The sequence below is a fragment of the Capricornis sumatraensis genome, chromosome 22 (assembly GCF_032405125.1).
Source record: "Capricornis sumatraensis isolate serow.1 chromosome 22, serow.2, whole genome shotgun sequence".
NCBI classification, from domain to species: Eukaryota; Metazoa; Chordata; class Mammalia; order Artiodactyla; family Bovidae; genus Capricornis; species Capricornis sumatraensis.
In genome coordinates, this window is record NC_091090.1 from 36,639,299 (window position 1) to 36,664,564 (window position 25,266).

Here is a 25,266-nt window from a genome sequence, read left to right on the forward strand (position 1 = left end):
TCCCATGACACAGCTCATCTGGAGTCCCAATTGGGAAAATGTCCCAGGAAGTGAGTCTGCTGTGTGGGTGAAAAATTACAGTTCAGTAGTTGTTCAGTTGCTTAGTCATATCTGGCTCTTTGCAACCGCATGGACTGCAAACTGCCAGTCTTCCCTGTTCTTCACCATCTCCTAGAGCCTGCTCAAACTCTTGTCCATTAAGTTGATGATGCTATCCAAGCATCTCTTCCTCTGTGGTCCCCTTCTCCTCCTGCCTTCAATCTTTCCCAGCATCAGGGCCTTTTCCAACGAGTTGACTGTTTCTATCAGGTGGCCAAGATATTGGAGCTTTAGCATCAATCTTTCCAATGAATATTCAAGGCTGATTTTCTTTAGGATTGACTGGTTTGATCTCCTTGATGTCCATGGGACTCTCAAGAGTATTTTTCAACATCACAGTTCCAAGGCATCAATTCTTCAGTGCTCAGCCTTCTTTATGGTCCAACTCTCACATCCATACATGACTACGGGAAAAACCATATCTTTGACTATTCAGACCTTTGTTGGCATTGCCTCTGCTTTTTAATACACTGTCTAGCTTTGTTATAGCTTTTCTTCCAAGGAGCAAGTATCTTAATTTCATTAAATTTCTTTTTAATTTTGCAGTTCAGGGCTCCTGCTTATAATCCAAGGACATAAACTGATATCATCATCAATCTGTGAGCAAATTGCAGCTCTGATTTCATGTTAAGGCTATTTGTTTTGTCTTGTAAAACTTGGAATTTTCTTAAGCCTGGGGCTTGGTTGGCCTGATCCCCTCCAGGGAAGGTCGGTCCCCTATCTTACGTATGGGGCTTATCTATCAAATCTTGCACTCAGAGTCAAGGTAGTGTCCAGGCAGGTTAGAAGCAAGGTCAGAAGCCTGCCCTGCTTTGTCTCTGCAACCTAAAAAGACTATTTAGTTTCCCTAACAGTGGGCTCTTCAACTTTTTCTAGATTTTTTTTTTTTTTTTTTTGCAAAAGGCCAAGGTTGTACTTGATATTTTGACTTTGGTTTTTGCTGAGTTACTGTCGTTCATTCTTGAGTCGGTCACATTTGTAGCAGAGATGGGTATAGCACTGGGTTCCCTGGTGGCTCAGATGGTTAAAAAATCTGCCTATAATGAGAAAGACCTTGGTTCAATCCCTGGGTTGGGAAGATCCCCTGGAGAAGGGAACAGCTGTCCACTCCAGTATTCTGGCCTGGAGAATTTCATGGACAGAGGAGCCTGGCGGGCTACAGTCCATGGGGTTTCAAAGAGTTGGGCACAACTGAGCTACTTGCACTTTCAAACAGAGTTTAATCTTTCATGTATTCTATTCAAGGAATTGTGGGTGAGAGGCAGTGCTGAGTTTGAGTAGGCTCCGGGAGTTGGTGATGGGGAGTTGGGACAGGGAGCCTGGCATGCTGCAGTCCATGGAGTTGGAAAGAGTCGGACATGACCGAGCGCCTGAACTGAACTGGACTGGGGAACTGATGTGTTTCCATCTCCTGCCTGCAGAGGGAGCTATACGGATGGTTGATTTCTAAGGTTTTGGGAAATCTGTTTTGTTGAGCAAACTAAGGTCCAGAATAATGAAGTTGGCTGTGTTGCTTCTCTTGATCCGAAATTACTCTTATTTTTCCAAGGTTCTATTTCAAACGGTTCCCACTCTGCCTAGGGCCCATAGTATTTTTATGAGAACATAAAAATGTTTCCCTTCTTATAAAGTCAGAATTAAAAAATAAGATTTTACTTTAAGTATGAAGATATTAACCTTGATACCAATGCAGGTGTAAAATGTGATTTTTTTTTTAAGAAAAATGTTTATTCTTTTTTAAAAATTTTACTTTACTTTACAATACTGTATTGGTTTTGCCATAGAAAAATGTTTATTTTTATGAAAGAGGAGGCCCCCACCAAGGCAAAAGTGCCGAGGGCCTAGGAAATTCACCATGTGCCTTGCCTGACTCCCCCACTATTCTGTGCTCTTTGCACATTTCATTCAGAGCAGGAATGATTCCCTCCTGACTCCCATCTTGCTTCTAGTCTGCCCTGACGCTTCCCAGAGCTGGCCAGGTGTGTTCACCAGGGCTTGAAAGGATAAGACCATCTGGTGACAGGGACCTTTCTTCCTTTCCCCTTGGCTTTCCGCTTTCCTGAGCACCTCCAACTCCTAGCTTTTACCTTTCTTCATCCTCTCTCCCTTTCACTCTAACGACACTATGATGATAGCAGCATATTAGATTGTGTAGACGTGAGCTGAAAGTGTCTGCTTTATTTCAAACGTTTCTGGACCTTAAAATTGTATTTCATTTATCTACACAAGGAGATCCAGCTTCACTTTAAATGCCCTACCCAGTGTTGGATTTATACACGAATCTATATTGTTATTAAACATGTATTGCTATATATCTTGAGTGTAAAATTATTTTTCTTATTTTTGAATTCGATAAGGAATATAGTTACACAGTAGAAGTCTTTTGGGGGAGAGAGGGGCTTGTGGGACCTTAGTTCCTGACTAGGGATCGAGCTGGGCCCCCACCACTGCATCACCAGGGAATTCCCTCAATAGAAGTCTTAGGTATGTCTTTTAAAAAGGGAAAATTCAAATTCTTTTGAATGATGATGTTGTTGTTGAGTTGCTAACTCATTTCCGACTCTTTGCCATGCCATGGGCTGTAGCCCGCCAGGCTCCTCTGCTCATGGGATTTCCCAGGCAAAAAATACTGGAGTGGGTTGCCATGTCCCTTTCCAGGGGATCTTCCTGACTGAGGGATAGAACCAGCATCTCCTGCATTGGCAGATGGATTCTTTACCACTGAGCCCCTGAGGAAGCCAACGTGTATTAAACACTTAAACTGTGTACCAGTCTCTATTCTAAGCATGTTACTGTAATCATCTAATCTTCATGACGACCGTATGTGGTGGGCAGTATTATTACTCCCACTTTTTATGGATAATTTTATAAGTAAGAAAACTGAGACAAATAAACTTTTAGTAACTGTCCAATGTCACCCCAATAGAAGGCAGTAGAACAAGGACCCAAATGAAACCCAAGGCCTTGGGCTCAAGCTTATACTTCCTGCCCCCATTCTTTAATAGACCGGCTTGTTTACTTCTCAGCTTGCATCTCTATTTATAGAAAAGGTCTGAATGGTAGACTGATGCTCTTTATTTTATGACAAAGCCACCTGTATTAGGAAAGAGGGCAGAGGGGTGGAAAGAAAAATAATTCCATACCCATTTGTCAGATAGTTTTCTTAATATTGCAAGCTGTATTTTAACTTTCCTTTAAAAATCGTATCTTTGCTTTCATGATTACAAAGGTAATACAGACTTCACAAAAGCTCAAGTGGTATTGTCCTGTAAAGGCCCTACCTCATAACTATCACACTAGACTGCCTAAGCAAGTAATTAGTGGGTTGCCATTTCCTTCTCCAGGGGGTCTTCCTGAGCCAGGGATCGAACCTGGGTCTCCCACACGGCAGGCAGCCTCTTTACCATTTGAGCCACCAGGGAAAGTTCTTCTGGGCTTACCAGAGTCACTACCCTCTCATATCGCAGAAGGCAATGGCACCCCACTCCGGTACTCTTGCCTGGAAAATCCCATGGACGGAGGAGCCTGGTAGGCTGCAGTGAAGGGAGCAAACTCCACAGCCTCTGGTGGCCAGAAGGGTCTGGCAGGCTGCACGCATCATGTGGCTGGTGGGGACGGGGGAACGTGGGGCGGGTACCTCTGGCTAGGGATAGAGACCTGCCAGCTGGATGGAGCTCCAGGTGATGGTCCTCGCATATGGGGGAATCAGTTCATGAAGCCAGTTCTTTGTTTGTTTTTTAAAAACAGCTAGAAGTCAGGTTTTTTTGTTTGTGTTTTAGGGGTTGTGCTGCATAGCTCTGGGGATCTTAGTTCCTGCACCAGGAATTGAACCTGGGGCTCTCAGCTAGTGAAAGCACAGAATCCTAGCCAGTGGACCAGCAGCGAATTCTCAGAAATCTAGATTTCTATGCAGATTTTTCCTGTAAAAAAAAAAAATGGCCGAAGTTTATAAAACAGTCCATTTGCCAAACAAAACACTCAGTTTATGACCTCTGACCTACAGTTTGGAGCAGCAGGGCCGCATGCCGTCGGGGTTGGGAAAGAGCTGTTAGCATTGTTTTCCTTGGGGCTTTGCAGGAGCAAAGGAAACTTGGCAGACACCTGAGGATCTCAGACCATCCCCTCTTCTCTTCTTCTCTTCCATTTGGCTAACCTGAGAATGAACGCTGTGTCCTCCCCCTCTTTCAAAATCAACTTTCCTGCTTCTAATGTCATGCGTCATTCGAGCTTTAAGATCACCACCATTTCTACAAAGAGTTACACCTAAGTTCTCCCACGGATTAAGTACAATAGATTGCATACTTGTATGTCAGGTGTATTCTGAACCTCTCATTTTCTGAATCCTCCTTTCTTGGTCCAAAATCTGTCTCTCCCCACTCACACTCCCCTCTCCCCTGCTGAAAGTGTTAGCATCTTTGCTTGCAGGAATCTGACCAGGCAGCAGGTTCTGGATAAGCACTATAAAAACAGCCAGGGAGAAAGAGACCAGGAGTAGTTGTTGTTGTGTAATCCCATACAGGTGTCATTATCTGTTGCCAAATACTGCAAGGGAAGCTGGTTCCAACTGATCATCATAAAAGCTTTCCCAGCACTTGTGGCTGCAGAGGCCGAGGAAGCAGGGCAACCAGATGTATGCGTGGAAAGATGCAAGAGAAATCGACTCTTGTGAGGTGAGGTGGTCCAATATATGGATTATCAATACAATCAATATCTTTTAAAGATAAATGTTATCATTATCTTTTTTTGAAAAAAAAAAAAAAGAAAGCAAAGAATATTTGGAGATAACTTTGCTTGCATCTCCATCCAAATGTCATATTAAAAAGAAATCTAGGAGAAACCAGAGTCAGATGATGGGAATGCTCCTACCGGGAGGCATTGAGATTTCAATTTATCCCTTTTTTTTTTTCTTTCCTCTCCCAGGTGGAGTTTGTTTGCTGTCCTGGTGAAGTTAAACAGTAGTTAAACAGTTGACTTCACTGGGAAATGATATTATTTTGAAATGAGGCAGGGTTTCTCGTGTCAGTGACCTGGTTAGAGGGAGAGCAGCTGGTCTGAGCCAGGCTTCTAGACTCCGTGCTGCCACAGCTCTGAGCATTGCTCGTCACCATAGGAGCGGGGAGTAATGAGAGCATGTCCGCTTTCAGATTCTGGTCAGGACCGCTGATGCTGCTGGGCTTCCTCTGCCCTAGAAGTTCACCATGTGGCATTTCGACACACATAGAAATAGGTAAGTGGCAGCCTCTTGTCACGGTATGAAGGACAGTGTATCTGTCAGAAACATTAAGGAGGGGATTTAAAATCTATCCCACGTGTTGACAACAAGTTCCCCTGCTGCCCTGAGCCATGCGGCAGAGAAAGGGAGAAAGCCCAGGCTGGAGTCGTCCAGGGTTGGGGACTGACTATCGGAGTGAGGTCCATGGAGAAGCAGGAAGGTGCTTTGAACACTGGGTCTCGGGCTGTTTCTCTGCATGGGGAAATAGGAACTGGATAAACTTGGGTAGGGGGTGGGGGGCGTCCCATGAAGCAGAAGAACTGATAGAAGGGGAGAAGGGAAAAATGGGGGTAGTATGGTAGGAGTAGAGGAATCTGTTTTTGTTTTTACATTTCCAAGTATACGTGAAGGACCACATATGGCCACGGGACTGTGTCCCCTGAGTCAAACGGCTTTAAAGATGGTTGGGTTCAGGGAGAGCAAGGAAGCGGGGGAATTTGAATAATCCCAGGTATTAGAGATGCCCAGAATGATGGCAGGATTTGGGGAGCCCAGGGATATAATAAGCCGATGCCTATGAGCTCGGGGCAAAGGCTGAGTGATCTGGTAAAGGTAGATGGTAGCACAAAAGGTTGGTTCTTGGATGAAATGTATTCGTAATGTTTTTTCACTCTTCAGATAAAAACAGTAACAATGTTTTAGTTATGCGACCTCTAGAAGGTTCAAAGCAGAACAAGATTATGAATGAAAAATGAAAATTTGGAAAGGGGGCAGGGAGGCTTAAGAGGGAGGGGATATATGCATATTTATGAGTGACTCACGTTGTTGTACAGCAGAAACGAACACAACATTGTAAACAACTATCCCCCAATTTAAAAAATATATGAAAATTTATCAGGGCAAAACAGAATATTGAGCTCTGCTGGGCAGGAACTATATGATCACAGAATTATGATTTGATGGAATACTAGAGGTCACTAGGTGCAGTTCCTTTATTTTACAACAGAGGAAATTGATTGCAGAGAGTTTTCACAGCTAACTCGTTAGTAACCTAGTCTAATATTACATATCCTAACAGTTGGTCTAGTGTTCTTTCGTGAAACATCTATGCTAAAATGTTAGAGTCATTTAACATCTAAAATGTTAGATGTTAGAGTCAGGAGGCAGTGAAAAAGGGAATCAGGCGTAGGTTTTAATACCAGCTCTGCTATAAACTACATCAGTGACTCTGGGCAACTCACTTTCTCTTTTGCAAAATGAAGGGGCTGAATTTCTTAATGAATTCTAAATTATCTTGCACATCTAAGTTCTGTGAAACTGAAATTGCTAAAAACTCTAGCAGTGGGCCAAAGAGGAACAAATATAAGTGAGGATATTCAACTTTTTAATCTTTAGAGTTAAAAAATTAGCAAGACAGATGAAATTTCAAAATTTTTAAAATTCAGATAATTGCTTGCCTTTCTTCAGTAGGTGCCAAACAAGGGTCCTAATAATTAATATGTTAATATAAATATAACATGTTTCTGTGGACATAATTGAAGGCAATTCCAAATCTGCACAGATTGTGAGGATTCTTATACGAAGAGATTAAAACTTTGATAATTATTTGCCAATAACTTACTTGATTTCATAAATATCTTGGTTCTTGTTTTCACTTCTTATATAAGGCCTGTGTGGATGGTTGACATTTGTGTGAGTTAATTAGAATTGGCCTCCTTCGTTGGTTTCAGTCTGTAAACCTCTATAATCCTATATACCTGTTATTTCTGTCTGCTACGACTTTGTCTCTTTATGACATAAATGCTTATAATATGGTAGTGGCTATATTTTTGTGGATGTGACTTCCAATAGAAATAAGGTGTCACTGTCTTCACAAGGAGTGTTCCTGTTATTGATACTGAGAAGATTGAGGGTGTGGGTGTGCATATCTTATGGGTGTGGGTGTGTGGGTGGAGCACGTGGCTTTTTGAGACTTTTTTTCTCCTTCTAAGGTAGTCCAATGATGAGAAAACATTTGTAGGTCATTGATTCAGTCCATGGTTTACACCCTGTATTGTACAGATAAACTTGGTTTGTCTACCCCAGTGGGTTGTTGAAGCAAAATATAACTTCTGTTTGAGTTTTTGACATGTGTCAATCATTAGCACATCACTTAGCCTTTTTCTTTTTTGTGTGTGATTCTCTCACCAAACCTATAAGGTGGATGTTATTTACTTAATTTTACGTAGCGGGGAACTGAAGCCTAGAGAGGTAATGTAACTTAGCCAAGGTCGTAAGAGCTAGCTAAGCAGAAACTGTAAGTTTGATTTGTATCATAACAATATAAATATTGTTTGAATCGAACTATTGGCTAATGAAAATTACTAGTACAAACTAAATTTTCACGTCCCACTTCCTTGACAGTTACAAGCACAAAATTATCTTTTCCTTTTAAAATGATCTTCAGGCAGTTCTGTTTTCAGTTATACTTGGATTTAATTCATTTATATACTCATTCTTTCAGGACATAGAGCTCTGGAGTTTCTCCACCTTCAGGATGGGAGTATTAACTACAAAGAGGTAAGAAGTTTGATTTTTTTCTTTTATTCCTTGGGCATTAGCTTCCTCTCATAGGTGACAAAAGTCCTAACAGATACTGAAATATCTGGTTTCAGTTAAAAAGATGAGTCCTTTTTATGTCTTTATAAAATATGAATATTGGGGGTTAAAATATATATCTCCTTTAGAACTACTTGAATATATATAATAATGAAATATTTTATATAAATTATAGTTTGAAAACATTTGAAAACAGTGTTTGAGAGAATTTCTTAAAATGGTACACCTTATTTCTTTTTGTAAAGAAAAGTTATATGTAAGCCACTTTTTCCCACTTCTTATCTCTCTGTTATGTAAAAATTGCATCATCATGGGAAGAAGTAAGTATTTATTGAGAAGTATGCTTTGAGATTAAGACTTTTCTGCCTACTGTATTCTTGGTACAACTAGCTGATGACTTACCTTTATCCATCTTCAAATTAGTTGAAACCATTCTGGCACTATGCACTCTTTCTAATTCTATAGCTAAATAAAACTGCATGACAAAGATGATTCTTAAATATTACCTTTGAGAAGAGTGGTTAAATCCTCTATGACTTCAGAATTGGATCAAATTATTTACCAGTGAGTGTTGGTAATCCAGTATGGAAAGCAGGATGATACAATAACTGAAATCTAGTATTGTTCATAAACTGCTTTTAGTCATTAGTTTCAACTTCCTTATTCACCAATTTAACAAGCCCTCTAGGGGAAAAAACAGCGTTTATATTTGTTGTCTTCATTGACCCTTATAGAAAGTTGGTAGGAAAGAAGAGAAGCAAGAATCTGCCTGATTCATGGTGTGAACAATCAATCCTGAGTGTTCCCAGGGTGATTTTCTAGTAGAGGTATTCAAGCTTGCATCACTAACTTAAACATGTTAAATGGACACACATCCTTCCCCTCGGCACTGGTCCTAATCCGTACACTGATGTCGTCACTGGGAATGGCTTGAGTGCCCTAAGAACGCACATCTCCCCCTTTTAACTCATGAAGACAGGGGTTATGTTAGCTTTTCTCACATTATCAGAAAACCTCTTTTCAAAGATTGAGGATCTGTTTTATAACTTTGTATGTGGGGTCTTTGGAGTTTCTCTTTCTATGTACTAAAACCTGCTCTCTGCTGAGTGCTGGACTCATTGGTCCAGTTTGGTGAAAGGATCCAGAGGGAGGCTACCCCAAGGATGCTAGACAGACCCCACTGGCTGGCAGTGCTCAGCAAGCCCTGCACATTTAGGGTCTGGATTCTGCTGGTTCTGGGATTATCTTGCTGATCCATCCTGAGGTGACTGCATTTGTAATGACTTTAACTTACCGTGGCTTCCCTGATAGCTCAGTTGGTAAAGAATCTACCTGCAATGCAGGAGACCGTGGTTCAATTTCTGGGTCGGGAAGATCCACTAGAGAAGGGATAGGCTACCCACTCCAGTATTCTTGGGCTTCCCTTGTGGCTCAGCTGATAAAGAATCCTCTCGCAGTGAGGGAGACCTGGGTCCAATCCCTGGGTTGGGAAGATCCCCTGGAGAAGGGAAAGGCTACCCACTCCAGTATTAAGAAAGTGAAAGTTGCTCAATTGTGTCCGACTCTTTGCCACCCCATGAACTATACAGTCCATGGAATTCTCCAGGCCAGAATACTGGAGTGGGTAGCCTTTCCCGTCTCCAGGGGATCTTCCCAACCCAGGCCTGGAGAATTCCATGGACTATATAGTCCATGGGGTTGCAAAGAGTTGAACACGACTAAGCGTCTTTCACTTCTAACTTACCATAATCAAGTTAATAAGAGACTAACGCATAAAGCTGAGAAAATCCGTTTATTAATGTATAAGAACTGTAAGAACCAAACGTATCTCACATTGGTGGTAATTTTGTTGTTCAGTCGCTAAGTCATGTCTGACTCTTTATGACCCCATGGACTGCAGTGGGCTTCCCTGTCCTTCCCAATCTCCCAGAGTTTGGTGGTCATTATTGCCCTGATTTTAGACCTTCTACAAGAATAAATAGATAAATATATAATAATTTATTAGATAAATAAATAAACGTGGTGTATTAACCAGGAAATCAGAACAATGGTGTTTGGTTGGTTGCTGTCTTTTCTTTGCTCTGCTCCTCCCTCTCTGCCCGTAGAATAGGTTTGGTCGTTTCTGATCATAGAACTAACAGAAACGAATAGTAAAAAAATTTTAAAGTTACGTTATTTTGTAAACTTGCCTTTTCGTCATTTACTATATCAGAGAGATCATATATTTGTTCATGTCCATATCAGTAGAAGTCTTTAGAGTAATTTTTAATAATTGTGTAATTCTCTGTACCAAAATTTATTTAACCAGTTCCCTATGTTAACTTTTTATTTTGAAATAATTTAAAACTGATAGAGAAGTTGAAAAAAATTAGACAAATACTTTCTGTATGACTTTTACCTAATTCCCCCAATTGTTGATAACTTATCCTATTTGCCTTCTGAGCCGATGTATGCATATGATTTTCCCCTGAGCCTTTTGAGAGTTAATTGCTGAAGTGGTTGTCACCACCCTTCAATGCACTCTTGTGTACAGTAATTCCCTTTACTCTCAGGGGATATGTCCCAAGACCCTCAGTGGATGCCTGCAACTGTGGACAGTTCAGTTCAGTTGGGTCGCTCAGTCCTGTCTGACTCTTTGCGACCCCATGGATCACAGCACGCCAGGCCTCCCTGTCTATCACCAACTCCCCGAGTTTACCCAAACTCATGTCCATTGAGTTGGTGATGCCATCCAACTATCTCATCCTCTGTCATCCCCTTCTCCTCCTGCCCTCAATCTTTCCCAGCATCAGGGTCTTTTTGAATGAGTCAGCTCTTCACATCTGGTGACCAAAGTATTGGAGTTTCAGCTTCAGCATCCGTCCTTCCAATGAATATTCAGGACTGATCTCCTTTAAGATGGACTGGTTGGATCTCCTTGAAGTCCAAGGGACTCTCAAGCGTCTTCTTCAGCACCACAGTTCAAAAGCATCAATTCTTTGGCGCTCAGCTTTCTTTATAGTACAACTCTCACATCCATACATGACTACTGGAAAAGTACCTCATATATACTGTATTTTCCTACACATATGTACACACTTATGATAAAGCTTAACTTATGAATTAGGCACAGTAAGAAACAACAGTGACTAAAAATAGGACAATTATAACAATATATGTAATAAATATTATGTAACTATGGTCTTCCTATCAAAATAATTTACTGAACAAATTTATTGTCTTTTCCATTTTATCTAAGCACTTAATTGCAGTTTGAGGCGCTGCAGCAATACTAGCACAAATTTCCTTTTCCTTCACACTTTCATAGCTAGAATATTTCTTTCCTTATTAAGTCTACAGCATTCATCTTTTCACTTAGAGAAATTCCTTTATGGCTTCTCTTTGGTATGTCCAAATTGCCAGCACCACTCCTCTTGTGCTTTGGGGCTGTTACTGAGTAAGGTAAGATCTACTCGAACACAAGCACTGTACTACCTAGATTGCAGGTCTGATGATGGAGACTAACAGGCAGGATATAGTGGACAAAGGGATGCTTGATAGAGCAGGATGGTGCGAGCTTTCATCATCATACTCAGAATGGTGGCCCGTTTAAAAATTAGGAATTGCTTATTTCTGGAATTTTCCATCTGAGATGATCTATTTTTGGCTGTGCTGAGTCTTTACTGCTGCGCATGGGCTTTCTCTACCTGTGAGGAACGGGGGTCACTCTCTTGGGGTGCACAGGCTTCTCACTGCAGTGGCTTTCCTTGTTGTGGGGCATGGGTTCTAAGCTCGTGGGCTTCCGTAGTTGTGGCACGTGGGCTCAGCAGTTGCGGCTCACAGAGAGCTGGCTCAGCAGTTGTGGCTCACAGACTTAGTTGCTCCGTGGCATGTGGGGTCTTCCTGGACCAGGGATCAAACGGGGTGTCCCCTGCTTTGCAAGGCAGATTCTTAACCACTGGACCACCAGGAGAGCCCCATTTAATATTTTTGAACTTGGGTAACTAAACCAAGAAAAGCAAAACCATGGTTAAGGAGGGACTATATTTCCTAAAAACAAGGACTATATATATATATATATATGTGTGTGTGTGTGTGTGTGTGTGTGTACATATACACATACTATTATATACATCTATATAACTACAGTAAGATAATAATGACAATCAATCAGGAAATCAACACAGAAATAATACTATTGCCCAATCCCAGGCTCTTACAGATTTCAACAGTTGACTCAACATACTTCATAGTTCCAGGACTGACACAGAAGCATGTGTTTAGTTGTCAGTTCCCTCTGGGCTTCTCCAACCTGGAACAGTTCCTTAGGGCTACCTTCTCTTTATTGTCCTCAATAGTTTGAAAAAGTACAATCCAGGAACGCTGTAGAACGCACCTTCATTTGGTTTTGTTTGATGTTTCCTCACGATTAAATTCTCCTGCAGGTTAGTTTTGGGCAGAAATACTGTCACCATTGAAGTGACGCTGTACTCTTCTCACTGTGTTTTACCAAAAGGCCCTTAATGTCAACTTGAACCATTTCTGGTGATGTTAACTTTTATTTCAGCTGTTGTATTTTTCATTCAGTTCTTTATGTCTTCTATTTGAGAGAACTTTTTTCTTTCTTCTTTTTTTTTTTTTGTTTCAGATGTGTTTGCAATTGTTCACTGAAGCATTTTTCTGAGGGTTGCTGTAAAATATTTGTCAGATAATTCAGAAATTCCTGCCATCTCTTTGTGGGCATCTGATGATTGTCTTCTTTCATTCCTTTTGACGTATTACTAGTTCTTGGTATGATGAGTGATATTTGATTGTAGCCTGGACATTTTGGGTATTAGGTTATGAGACTCTGGCTCTTCTTTAAACTTCCTGTCCTAGTTGTCTTCCGATACCACTCAGGTCGTAGAAGGGGTCAGAGGACACTCCTTCCTAACTGCCAGTGGGGGTTAGAATTCAAGGTTCCTCACTGGGCCCCTCTCGATGCCTCCCTGGCCAGGATGGGTAGGAGTACCTAATGGCTGCTCCTCACCGTGGTCTTTACTGATGTCAGAAGGCAGAGGTGGCCTCTTACCTGAGTGGAGGTGGATGTCCTGATCTCCCCTGGGCCTCTTCTTATACTGACCCCCTCCCCACAGCAGGGAAGGGGAGAGATCCCTTGTTCCAGTTAGGATTGGATGTCCAGACTCTCCTCATGGTCTCACTGATACCATAGGGTAGGGGACAGGATGGCAGGGATGAAAGTCCTGGCTCCCTCCTTAGCCCTCTCTGATACCACTGCAGTGGGGGAGCCGGGGCACCTCATCGCAGCCTGGGGAGGGGGCAAGCCTAGGCTCCCCGCAAGACCCTAGCTAGTGGTGAGGAAGTGAGGGCCCGTGTTTTTTCCTTTGGTGTTTGTCTAGAGCAGAGAAGTTACTGTGCAGAAGTTCTGTCTTGCTAGGCTGTCCCATGCCTGGTTTTGTGGCCTGAGAGTTGCAGGCTTTTGTTTTGTCTATACCCATTGGAGTTTCTAGGCAGCTGGCTTTTCCAATATCCAGTTTGGACTACATGAAGCAAAAAGAAAATCCACAGAACTCACCACAGTGTTACTCTTCAGCTCCTGTTCAATGTGTGTACTTTTATCCACCTTTGAGTCATAAGTTATATTCTTTTCGTAGACAGTGTCCAGGGTTTCAGCTATATTTAGCAAAAAGAACAAGGATAAGTACACCCACTCTATCTTCCTGGAAGCAGAAGTCCTATTGCTGTTAATGATAAATTTGGTTAAGATGGTGTCTGCCACATTTTACATTGGAAAGTTAATAAATATTTTTTACTTTTTAAAATAGTAACTGTTTTGTAGGGAGATATATTGAGGTAATGCAAATATTCTGTTTCTCATTAAACTTTTTAGCATCCATTGATTCTAAACATCCATTGACGTTTGCCAAATATCTATCTGATTCTGTCATTCCTTGTACATTTATAAATTTGGATTCTGCTGTATGGTAAAGCCTCTTCTTCCCCATTTATCTATCTCTTTATATTATATATTCATGGATTCCTATTTTATCAGTGGTTTATATCACATTGTGTGCAGTGCTTAGTCACCCAGTTGTGTCTGACTCTTTGTGATCCCAAGGACTGTAGCCTGCCAGGCTCCTCTGTCCATGGGATTCTCCAGGCAAGAATACTGGAGTGGGTTGCCGTGCCCTCCTCCAGGGGATCTTCCCAACCCAGAGATCAAACCCAGGTCTCCCACATGGCAGACAGATTCTTTACCATCTGAGCCATCAGGGAAGCCCTATATCACATTACAAATATTATTTATCTTGATGCTCAAATTGTCCCAGAATTCATTTCAAGTTGGCTTTTGTGTCTGTTTCAAACCCTGAATTCACATGAAAACATCTCCAATTCCAATCCATCAGCACAGCATCTAATCTAATCTTCTCCAGGTTCCTATCTGTAACTCCTTTCTGCAACAGTGAGAAACCTGACCTCCATTATCCTTAATACAAGTTCTGGTTCTGACATGCTTGATCTCCTTGTAGGTAATCCAAGGAGCAAGTCCCTTTAGCCCTGGTACTGCTAGTCGAATCCCCTTGGCCCAGAAACAAATGAAAAATGAAAACAAAACAGCGAAGACATATGGGACTGAGAGAGGATCAATATCCTTAACTGTTCCTGTAGTTCATTGAAATTTCTTTATCTTCAGCTTTGGAAACAGATTCACTTTTAGAAGTCTGTTCTTATTATTTTTTTCATTTTTGCCAATATGTGGAAATGGTATTTTGTTATAGGTTATACTGACAAATAGTTGATTTATTATCAATGAGGTTAAATATATTTTCAAGTGTTTATTGACTGTTTCTATTGCTACTTCTATGAATTGCCTGTGTCTTTGCTAATTTTTCTATTAGGATATTAATCTTGATGTGAAGAATGACTTTTTGTTTTACTAAAGATAGCATCTTACCATGTGTCAAATGATTCTTGTGATTATTTATTTTTCTCTTAAATTTGTTTCTGGTTCTTTTTACCATGCACAGCATTAAAATTTTTGTGTAGTTAAGTGCATCAATCTTTTCTTTCATGGTTTCTGCCTGTATGTTTTGCTTAGAAATATCATTCCCATTCTGAGATTATACAGTTATTCACTTAAAACGTGTCTTGTTATTTTCATGGCTCTGTTTTTGACATTTAACTCTCTAACTCATCTTGTACTTAATTTTTGCATAAAGCATGATAGGGATCCAGTGACCTGTTACTGAAAATGTCAATTTCAAGTCAGTGTCACATAGGTTAAGTATGGATTCCCTGCAAGAATAGAGTGTTCATTGCAGTGGGGTTGTGCCAACACAGTTGTCAATTACTCCATCCTTTATTCATCTCTATCACGCATTAAGTTATTATGGTTGAATCTATTTCTTTACTCTTTATTCTGTTTCATTGATCTGTGTCTTTTGGTACATTTTTATATCTGAAGGACATATCCTCCTTCTGTACTCTTTTCCCCCTGGCAGTTTCCTGATTTTTTTTCTGACACCTTTTCTTAAAATTTGTTTTTAACTGGAGTTTAATTGCTTTACAATGTTGTTCATTTCCGCTATACAACAGCATGAATCAGCTATATGTATACGTGTATCCTCTCCTCTTGAGCTTCCCTCCCACCTGACACCTTTACTTTTTAAAATTTGCTTTAGAATTATTTAAAATTTGCTTTAGCATTATTTTTCCCTGTTAAATAACACTATCTCACCAGGAGATGCAGATTCAACAAGTCTTAATACATATAAAGTGACCATTACAGTGGCTGCTAAGATAAATATTCAGCAAAGTTAATTATTACTTTTAAGTGGCAAAAGTCCAACTCCAACTGTTTTTAGAAAAACGACTTTTTTCATGTAAGGGTTCATGTAACTGATAAGCCTGGGGCAGAGCTGGACTAAGAGGTCTAAGTGGTACTCTCTCTCCTAGACACTGGAAGGCACTGGCCATCCAGAACTCAGTTTCTAAGTTTAAAATCCCTGGAGAGTTGAAGACTTCCTGGCAGTCCAGTGGTTAACAATCTGTGCTGTCACTGCAGGGGGCACAGGTTCAATGATCCTTGGGGAACTAAGATCCCAGTTACCTGCAAGGTGTGGCCAAAAATAAATAAATAAAATAAGACAGAGAAAGAGCATCAGCTTAAAACAAACAAAACCCCGAAGAGAAGAAAGCATCTTCTTTCTTCTCCCCACAGCTCTAGCTGGAAAGTCTTGGGGGACGTTCTAGCTGAAGTGAAGTAGCTTTTGTCAAGCAAACGTCTCTGAGCCAAATACTGTAGTGGGCATGGATATGCCGCCCTTGTTCCCCTGTGGTCAGTCTGCCTCACCTGCTCAGTATGGAAGTGGTTCTGTCTTTAGAAGACTGGGGATGAGACACTACTTGAAAAAGCAAAAACAAAAAGTAGGTGCTACTGTATTTCCTTCTGTTTCGAGTTCTTTGAGGTACTTCTTTGTTGCTTCTATATCTAGCCTATGTTATTAGTAAGTCCCTATTGAAAAGTTAAAAAGTTGGTTTGCCAGACTTTTCTCTTGTCCATTGGGTCAAAGTTCATTTGCAGATAGTGGAGGGGTTTCAACAAGAGGAAACTCCTCTTATGCGGAGAGGGGTACAAGACCACATATTAGGGGATTCAGTGCTGAGAAACTGTGAGAAATGGAGGATCAGACTCTAAGCTGAGTATCCGGAAAGGACTCCCAGAACAACACACAGAACTGGCCTGCCAGAGCCACTAAGCAGTCAAACGAACACTGTTCCATTCACGAGCTCCATGTCCAACTGTCTCCTATCTGGTTTGGAAAGTAAGAAGCCGCCATCTTGACTGTTGGCTTCGGGACCTCATCACCTCAGCCATATTCCTTAGTAGCAAAATAGATGCCCTCTACTCTGCCTGTGATCACCTGGGCCCCCTCTACTTCTGCTGCAGAAAGGCCACTTCCATGCTGGCTGGGAACAAACAAGGGAGAAGTGGCCCCTCAGTAGCAGCTGGGGAATGTAGTCTTCATTTTCTAGGCCCTAGCACTCATCTGAGTGTAGCCATAAGGGGGTTGGAATGGGATGGAGTGAGCCAGGCCACGAAGGAGGAATGCTGGGAAGAAAACCTCTACCACCAACTTATACATCATTTTGGAAATGGGAAAGGGTATTTTTGTAACCCTCCAAAAGGTTATAATCTTACCCTTTAATCTATAAAGGATATCATCTTACTCTAAAGCACAGGTAGCAACTATAAACATACGCACACACACAAATAGATATGAACTAATATATGTATATGTGTATGTATATATACACACGTGTGTTGTGAGGGGGCGGTGTTTGTCGCCCAGTCACATCTGACTCTCTGTGACCCCATGGACTGTAGCTCACCAGGCTCCTCTATCCATGGGATTCTCCAGGCAACAATACTGTAGAGGGTTGCCATTTCCTTCTCTAGAGGATCTTTCTGACCCAGGGATCAAACTTGAGTCTCCTGCACTGGCAAGTGGGTGGCTAGTGGCAAGTACCCCTAGCGCCACCTGGAAAGCCCCAATAAACATGTATGTATACATGTCTGTATTTTTCTCATTTTACTGGTTGTCACTAGGTCATCAAAAAACTCACCACATACCAATTCTGGGTCAGTGAAATAGTCTTGGAGAAATCTTTTTCTTCTGGGTGGACAGGAAAAAGCAAAAGATTTAATTTAAATAGGTGATTTTTTTTTTTTTTTTTTTTTTTTACTGCTACTTGATCAGCTCGTTTGGTTTTGGTAGGAAAGAACCTGAGATTACATTTGGTAGGGTGCTGTTTGAATTAGATTGATATGAGTGAGTTTTTTATGCCTGCCTTCCTTCACTTTTTCCTTCCATCACTTCTCCCCTACCATCACATCATTCTAACTTCCCACACCTGGGCCTGCTTTTCCCAGGCTGTTGACTCTTACCCTCTAACCTCTGTATTTTCCTGCTCCCCAGCTGTTACTTAGGCACCGGGATGCGTATCAGGCTGGATCCGTGTTTCCTGACTCATTTTACCCTAGCATCTGTGAGAGAGGTAAGATGAAGACTTACAGACCAGATGATGTTGCTTTTCCTTGGTTGATAGGAACAGCTCAGACTCGAACAAATATCAAACAACACATTATATTTTCCACTGTTGTTGATCAATGACTTAGTTCGGTTGTGTTTTCCATTTAACTGAAACTTACTTGCTTAAGGGTAGAAATTCTGAAAGCTTTATTCTAAGCACTCTGAATTACTCTCCTGCTTCGTGGCAGAAGAGAAAACATTTTGAAGGAGATCAAAAGGTTCGAGTTTTTATTCCTTGAATGTTATCTGTTAGTGTGTGACCTTGAAAATGCCTCTTCCATGCCGAGTCTGTTTCCATGTCTGCAACATAGTCATATCTAAATTAGTTACTATTTAATAGTAATAATTAATGCATGCCTGGCTGCTATACTGAATTGCTGTTGGCATTATGTTATTTTGTCAAGTGTTACGCAAACCCAAGATAATATTAAGTTAAATGTGCTTCAGTTATACTTTAAACAAAAGTTGTTAGGCTGTTTTTAGTTTAATAATGATCTCAAAAATTTGACTTGAGGGATCTGAACTCTGGGATTTTGCTTTTCATTGCTTCTATGGCATGTGATACTCCACGAAGAATCTGGCACTTGAAGGCTTAGAATAGATGTCCATTCCTGTTTTTTTTCACTCACCCCTCCTGTGGGAATAAAGAGGCATATAGCACACCCCATTTAAAAATATTATAAATTCAAATACTTGAAAGCTGTTGGAATATCTGCTTTTTTTCTTTTGTGCTGTTAGGGAGGCTGACTGTGATGGAAAAGAAGATTTAAAAAAAAACACCACCCAAATTAAAAAAGGAACAGCTTATTTCTTTAGCTTTAGGGTACAGAACTTAGCACTTTCAGCTTCTCTTGCATCCCAACTATTTCTAGATGCTATGAGGAGTTAAGGCTCCTTTTCCTTTTGGCTGGCCGTTCTGTCCTAGAGGCTTCCTTTGAATATTGACTCAGGAAGCTAAGAGGCTTGGAGGGAAGGCGGAGGAATGCAGCCACACAGCAGATGGTGGTAGAATATTTCATTGAGAATCTCCAACTTTTTTTAAAAATTGGGGTATAGTTGCTTTACAATGTTGTGTTGGTTTCTGTTGTACGTTGAAGTGAACCAACTATTTGTATACATAGATCCCGGTTTTTGTATTTCCTTTCCGTTTAGGTTACCATAAACACTGAGTAGAGTTCCTTGTGCTATCCAGCAGGTTCTCATTAGTTATCTCTCCTGTGCATATTAGTGTCTGTATGTCAATCCCAATCACAGTTCATTCCCTGCTTCTCTCTTGGGATCCATATGTTTGTTCCCTACATCTCTGTCTCTATTTCTGCCTTGCAAACAGGTTCATCTGTACCATTTTTCTAGATTGCATGTTTATGTATTAATAAGCAACGTTTTTCTCTGACTTACTTTGTGTGATAGTCTTTAGGTTCATCCACATCTCAACTAATGACCCACTTTCATTCCTTTTTATGACTGAGTAATATTCCATTGTTCAAATAGACACAAGTACCCCCAGGGTTTGTTGAAGCACTATTTATATTAGCAAAGACATAGAAATAACCCAAGTGTCCACAGATGAATGGATGAACAAAGATGTGGTGTGTATGTACAAGAGAATCTCCAACCTTTCAAGAAGGATCTCTGACGGTTGCCTCTGTTTTGTCAGGACAATTCCATGACGTGTCAGAGAGCACTCACTGGACTCCATTTCTTAACGCAAGTGTTCACTATATCCGGAAGAACTATCCTCTTCCCTGGGATGAGGTAGGCACATCCTGTAACCCTAAAAGTACTCCGTTTCAAACTTGCCAAGTACTGTTGTTGCACCTGCATTAACTCCATTTCTAACCCCAACCCTTAATCCAGATTCTGAGGGCTACTCACCCTTCTGCCTCAATACCAAACACAACATATGGGACATAGTAGATAGCTAATTAACAGTTGAACAAATGATTTTTCAAATCTTCAGTTTTATTTTCAATAAACAATGTTGTTAAAATTTGGGGCATGTCACGTGGTCATTTTGCTCCCCTAGTAAATAAATCTGAAAGCAGTGTCAAGGCACTCAGAAACATTTCCAAAAAAGTCCTTTGTGGTTCGGGGGTAACTACAACATACCTGTCTCAGATGTTTTGTTAAGTCTCAGTAATGGAAATGAATTCATATTTGTTAATCCTTTTAATAAGATTGTTATAAAATAACTACCTTCCCCCACCCCCAACTCTAATTTGCTTGTTTGCAGGACACAGAGAAATTGGTAGCTTTCTTGTTTGGAATTACGTCTCACATGGTGGCTGATGTCAACTGGCATAGCCTGGGTATCGAACAAGGATTCCTTAGGACGATGGCTGCTGTGAGTATATAGCTTCAGGCTAATGACTTTGTGGGAATGATATTGTCCCATCCAAGATTCAAAACTGACTCTTTTAGGATAGTTAGGGACTTTGGAAAGGGTATGTACACACTTCTATATTTAAAATGGATAATCAACAGTGTTATGTGCCAGTCTGGATGGGAGAGGGGTTTGGGGGAGAATGGATACATGTGTATGTATGACAGAGTCCCTTCGCTGTTCACCTGAAACTCCCACAACATTGTTAATCAGCTATACCCCAATACAAAATGTTTTCAGTGCTAAAAAAAATGAAATTAAAAAAAATGTATTAAAAAAACCTATTTGAGGGAAAGAAAAACTTAGGTTATTCAGATTCATATGGAAATAAGACTCTTTGCCCAATACAGTATTCATTAGATTTCCATCTCTTCTTGTTCATTGCTCTTACACATTTGCTACCCCGGGTAAATTCATCCACGTGGGCAGATTGACTAATGTGCCCTGAAAACAGCCATGGATGTCATGTTCTGTTTAGTCACAACAATATTTGAGACATTTTATGTTTTATTCAAGCTGTGCATCTTAACAGTAGAGGTATAAACCCTTACTTTCTGGTTCTATTTAAAAGTAAGTTAGCATGCTTTTGTTTTTTTTTTCCTTTTTTCTTTTCTGTATGAAGATGCCATATCCCCACTGGAAATTGTGACCTTGCCTGATGAAACGCCCCTCTGGTTATTCACTGATGTTAATACTATCCTGTAAAAAATTTAAACTTGCACTTGGAGACTGTTCATGTATCCTGTTAGAGACAAATGTTTGCAGCAGCTTTGTCTGTTAAGACATGAAGCATACAACTCAGCTGCCAGTTTCATTTTTTTTTAACAAATAATAAAATTAAGTGTTTCTTTGAAAAGTGAGTTCAGTCACTACTACGTGTCCTCAGCAGTCATTGGGTTAGGTTATCACCTCCCACGCCTCACTTCATTGCAGGGTAGGAGTGTGGGCTTCAATTTGTGATATATACTAGATGGTTCTCTTTTTTCCTTCAGATTGATTTTCACAACTCCTATTCCGAGGCACATCCGGCTGGTGATTTCGGTACTATTTACATTTGCCAGAGTTTCTTTCGTGGTAGCTATATTTCACGTGTAGTCACTATTGTACCCTATGTATGTATGCTTTTAGTTTCTTGCCACTAGCTTTCCATTTTAACATTGCAATTGTTTAGAGCACAGGAATTCTTCATTTAATATAGAGATGCAATATGCAAAGATTATAAATATATATGTATATATGTGTATGTGTATCTATATGTATATAATATATAATATTATATATGTATTTTGTAAAAACCAAACAAAAAAATGGGGATTTCCCTGGTGGTTCAGTGGTTAAGACGTCTCTGCGCTTCCACTGCAGGGGGCTCATGTTCAATCCCTGGTCAGGGAAATCCACTTGCCTTAAGGTGGAGCCAAAAAAAGAACAAAGCAACCAAAAAAACACCATTATATTTTATCATTGACTTGTGCCACTATTTTAGAAAAGCATTACTTTTAAAATCAGATTTAAATTAATTTCCTAGTGTCTCCTAATACTTTAGCTTTAAATGGATAAACTCCATCTTTTTCTATATTTAATTACCTTTGAATATGCACAGTATCAGTGAGTAGAGTTTATTTAAATAGAAGAATCTTTATGGTCCATCTTAAAGTAAAAAACCTTTTGGTGAGGTTCTTTATATGAGTTTCTTTATTCTCTGAATTAATTCTCTTTCTTAATTTGTGTGTTTCACTAAGATTTTAGAAGATCATTTTTCTTAAAAATGTGCTTATGCAACTAAAATAATGAACAGAAACCTATAACAGTGTGAAGAACTGATAAACTGGATTGTGCACATTTATGTTCAAAGAAGCTTGCTATGTATTGTCATTGATTCTCCAAAAGCAAATATTTTTCTCATATCATAGGAGGAGACGTGTTGAGCCAGTTCGAGTTTAAATTTAATTACCTCTCACGGCACTGGTAAGAGCAACGTACATTTAAATATGTGATACCCAAGTGGCAGTTAGGAGCCTGACTCTTTTTTTCCTTAGAAAATAAAACTTACAATGTAATAAGGAGCCTTCTACATTTGGACATGTTGGAAAGTATAACTAAAGATTAGACTAGTCTAAGTAGATTCTTTTAAAAATCTGTGAATTATGCCAAACATATAAAATAATGTATTTTTTATAAATAATAAGATGATCCACACTGTTTAGCTGCCAGCTCTGTTAAGAAGTAGACCATTGCTGGAATATAGAGGCTCCCTGCCTTTCCTTCTGTCATATCACCTTTTCTCCCACTAGGTATAACCACAACCTTAGGTTCGCTTAATCACTTAATCGCATTTCCCTTAGAGTTTTACTACATGTAGCCATATCTATGGGCTCCCCAAGTGGTACCAGTGGTAAAGAACCCGCCTGTCAATGCAGGAGACATAAGAGACGTGGGTTCGATCCTTGGGTCAGAAAGATCCCCTGGAGTAGGAAAGGGCAACCCACTCCAGCATTCTTGCCTGGGAAATTCCAATGACAGAGGTGGGTGGCTGTCCCTGTGGTCACAAAAAGTCAGATACAACTGAGCACATAAGCAGAGTCATATCTGTATGCAAAATATTATATGGGTTTTTACTTTAAATAGAATTATACATCATGCATTTGGCTTAAAATTAAATTTTAAATTAGAATTTAATTTAAAAATGTTTCTTGTTTAAAATTATTTCCCTGACATTTAATCATATTGATATGTTCGACGATAGTTCATTGATTTTCACCACTGTACGGTCCTCCCTTGTGTAAATCTACCAGAATGACTTGATTCTAGTGTTGATGAACATGTAGGTAGTAGTGTTAAGTGTTTTTGCTTTATACGTCATGTTGCTATGTGCATTTTTGTACATGCATTTTTGCACTAGAGGGGAATCTCTTTCAAGTAAATGGCACCAGAAGTGGAACTGTTGGGCCATAGGATTTAGGCACATTTAACCTAAATAAATAATCCCTGGCTGTCATTTAGAATGGTCTTCCCAACTTGTCCTCCCATCAGCTTTATTCTCCCTCTTCTGCATTCTCTAATACTTGGTATTGTCCAGCTTTAAAATTTTTCTAACCTATTTGGTATAAAATGGTATCTCCTTAAAGTTTTAATTCACATTTCCCAGGTTACTGTTATAATAAGGTTGCATATTCTTTCATATTTTATTGATTGTATTTCATTTTAAGTGAGAAACTTGTTTGGTTTTTAGCCTATTTTTCTGTTGGGTTTCCTTTTTTATTTCTGAGTATTCTTGGTATATTCTGGGTTCTAATCTTTTGTCAGTTTATCAATTATTTGTTACAAATATCTTTTAATAGTTTGTGGCATGTCTTTTTACTTATGGTATATCTTGATAAATAGAATTTATTAATTTTAATGTAGTTGAATGTATCAGTCTATTCCTTTGTAATTTGTACTTTTAACATCTTATTTTAGAAATCCTTTCCTACCTTGAGGGCATGAGGTTATTCTCCTACACAGCCTTCTAAATATTTTATAGTTTCATTTTCTTTCTTTTTGCTAATTTATTTTTTAAATTGTAGGATAATTGCTTTACAGTATTGTTGGTTTCTACCATGTATCAGTATGAATCAGTCGTAGGTGTACATATATCCCCTCTCTCTTGAATCTCCCTCCCACCCCTTCCCACCCTTCTAGGTTGTCACAGTATAGTTTCATTTCTTAACTTTATATCTTTAATTTACCTGGAGTTAATTTTTTGTATATTCTGTGATAGGAATTTTGTTTTTTTCCTACAGGGATAACTGATTGTCTCAGAACGATTTATCAATAGTCTAATTTTATTCACTGATCTGTAATGTTCTCTCTGACATAAAATTCCAAGTGTATGTGGGTCAGTTTCTGGGCTTTCTATCATGTTCTATTGGTCTAATTGACTATTCCTGAGCCATACTGAGTTTTAAAACTAAGACAGCTTTAATGCATTTTGACATCTATCAGGGCTGATTTCCCAGCCTGTCCTTTTTCTTCAAATGTACCTTGAAGGAATGTACTTTTCTTCAAATGTATACTCCTCACTTGATTCATGAAATCAGGTGAGGAGTATACCTTCCTTTGCTGTTTTCTAGAAGTTTGTGTAAGATTATAACTTTGATTTCTTGAATGTTTGGTAGAACTCATCTATAAAGCCAGATGTTTTAAAAAGTAGTGACTTTTGGTTTTAGGACTGTACTGGTTTTCAGTTTCTTCTTAAAGAGTTTTATTATTTTTCTAGGACTTTTCTTTTTATTTATTTATTTACTTTTTAACTTTATTTTACTTTACAATACTGTATTGGTTTTGCCATACATTGACATGAATCTACCACGGGGGTACGTGAGTTCCATACATTTTGGCATAAGGGAGTTCATAATATCCTCATTTTTCCCCCTCATTTTTCTTGTACTTCTGTTCGTTTGGTATCTATAATTGTTATTTATTATGCCTTCTCTTATATTTTCAAACAATTAATCATGGCTAATATTTTTCAGTTTTATTATTGAAAAAACTTTTGGCTTTATTGATCCTTTCTATTAATACTATATATTTTTTTCTCTTTCATTACTTTTTCTTATATTTATTTTTTTCCTTCTACTCTTTGGTTCCTGTGAACTTTGAGTCTTGACTTTAAGGTCTACCAAATGATTAATTTTTATCTATTAGCATTTATTTAATTATCTATTATTAATTTTTCATCTGTACTTGAAAAGAATGTTAATTCTCCAATTTGTGGTTTAACACTATATATATATATATATATATATATATGTATTAGCTCAAGCTTTTTAAATGTACTGCTCGAATCAGAAGATTCATAAGTTTTAAATAATATAATCTTACTACTTTTATCTGGACAGTCTCACAATTACTGAGAAATTCAT

At 39.4% G+C, this 25,266-nt stretch overlaps 1 protein-coding gene across 2 annotated transcripts in view; it reads left to right on the forward strand.

Moving 5' to 3' along the window:
* The first annotated feature begins 5,226 nt into the window (after nt 1-5,226).
* The window catches only part of GPLD1 (glycosylphosphatidylinositol specific phospholipase D1), a 54,283-nt gene continuing 34,243 nt past the window's right edge, over nt 5,227-25,266 (forward strand). For both annotated transcript variants that reach the window (XM_068994064.1, XM_068994065.1), the window contains exons 1-7: nt 5,227-5,326; nt 7,815-7,870; nt 17,869-17,947; nt 19,640-19,737; nt 20,216-20,326; nt 21,358-21,406; nt 22,276-22,330. In XM_068994064.1, the coding sequence (XP_068850165.1) occupies nt 5,230-5,326; nt 7,815-7,870; nt 17,869-17,947; nt 19,640-19,737; nt 20,216-20,326; nt 21,358-21,406; nt 22,276-22,330 (545 nt within the window). In that variant the 5' untranslated portion in view covers nt 5,227-5,229. The remainder of the gene's footprint in view (nt 5,327-7,814; nt 7,871-17,868; nt 17,948-19,639; nt 19,738-20,215; nt 20,327-21,357; nt 21,407-22,275; nt 22,331-25,266) is intronic.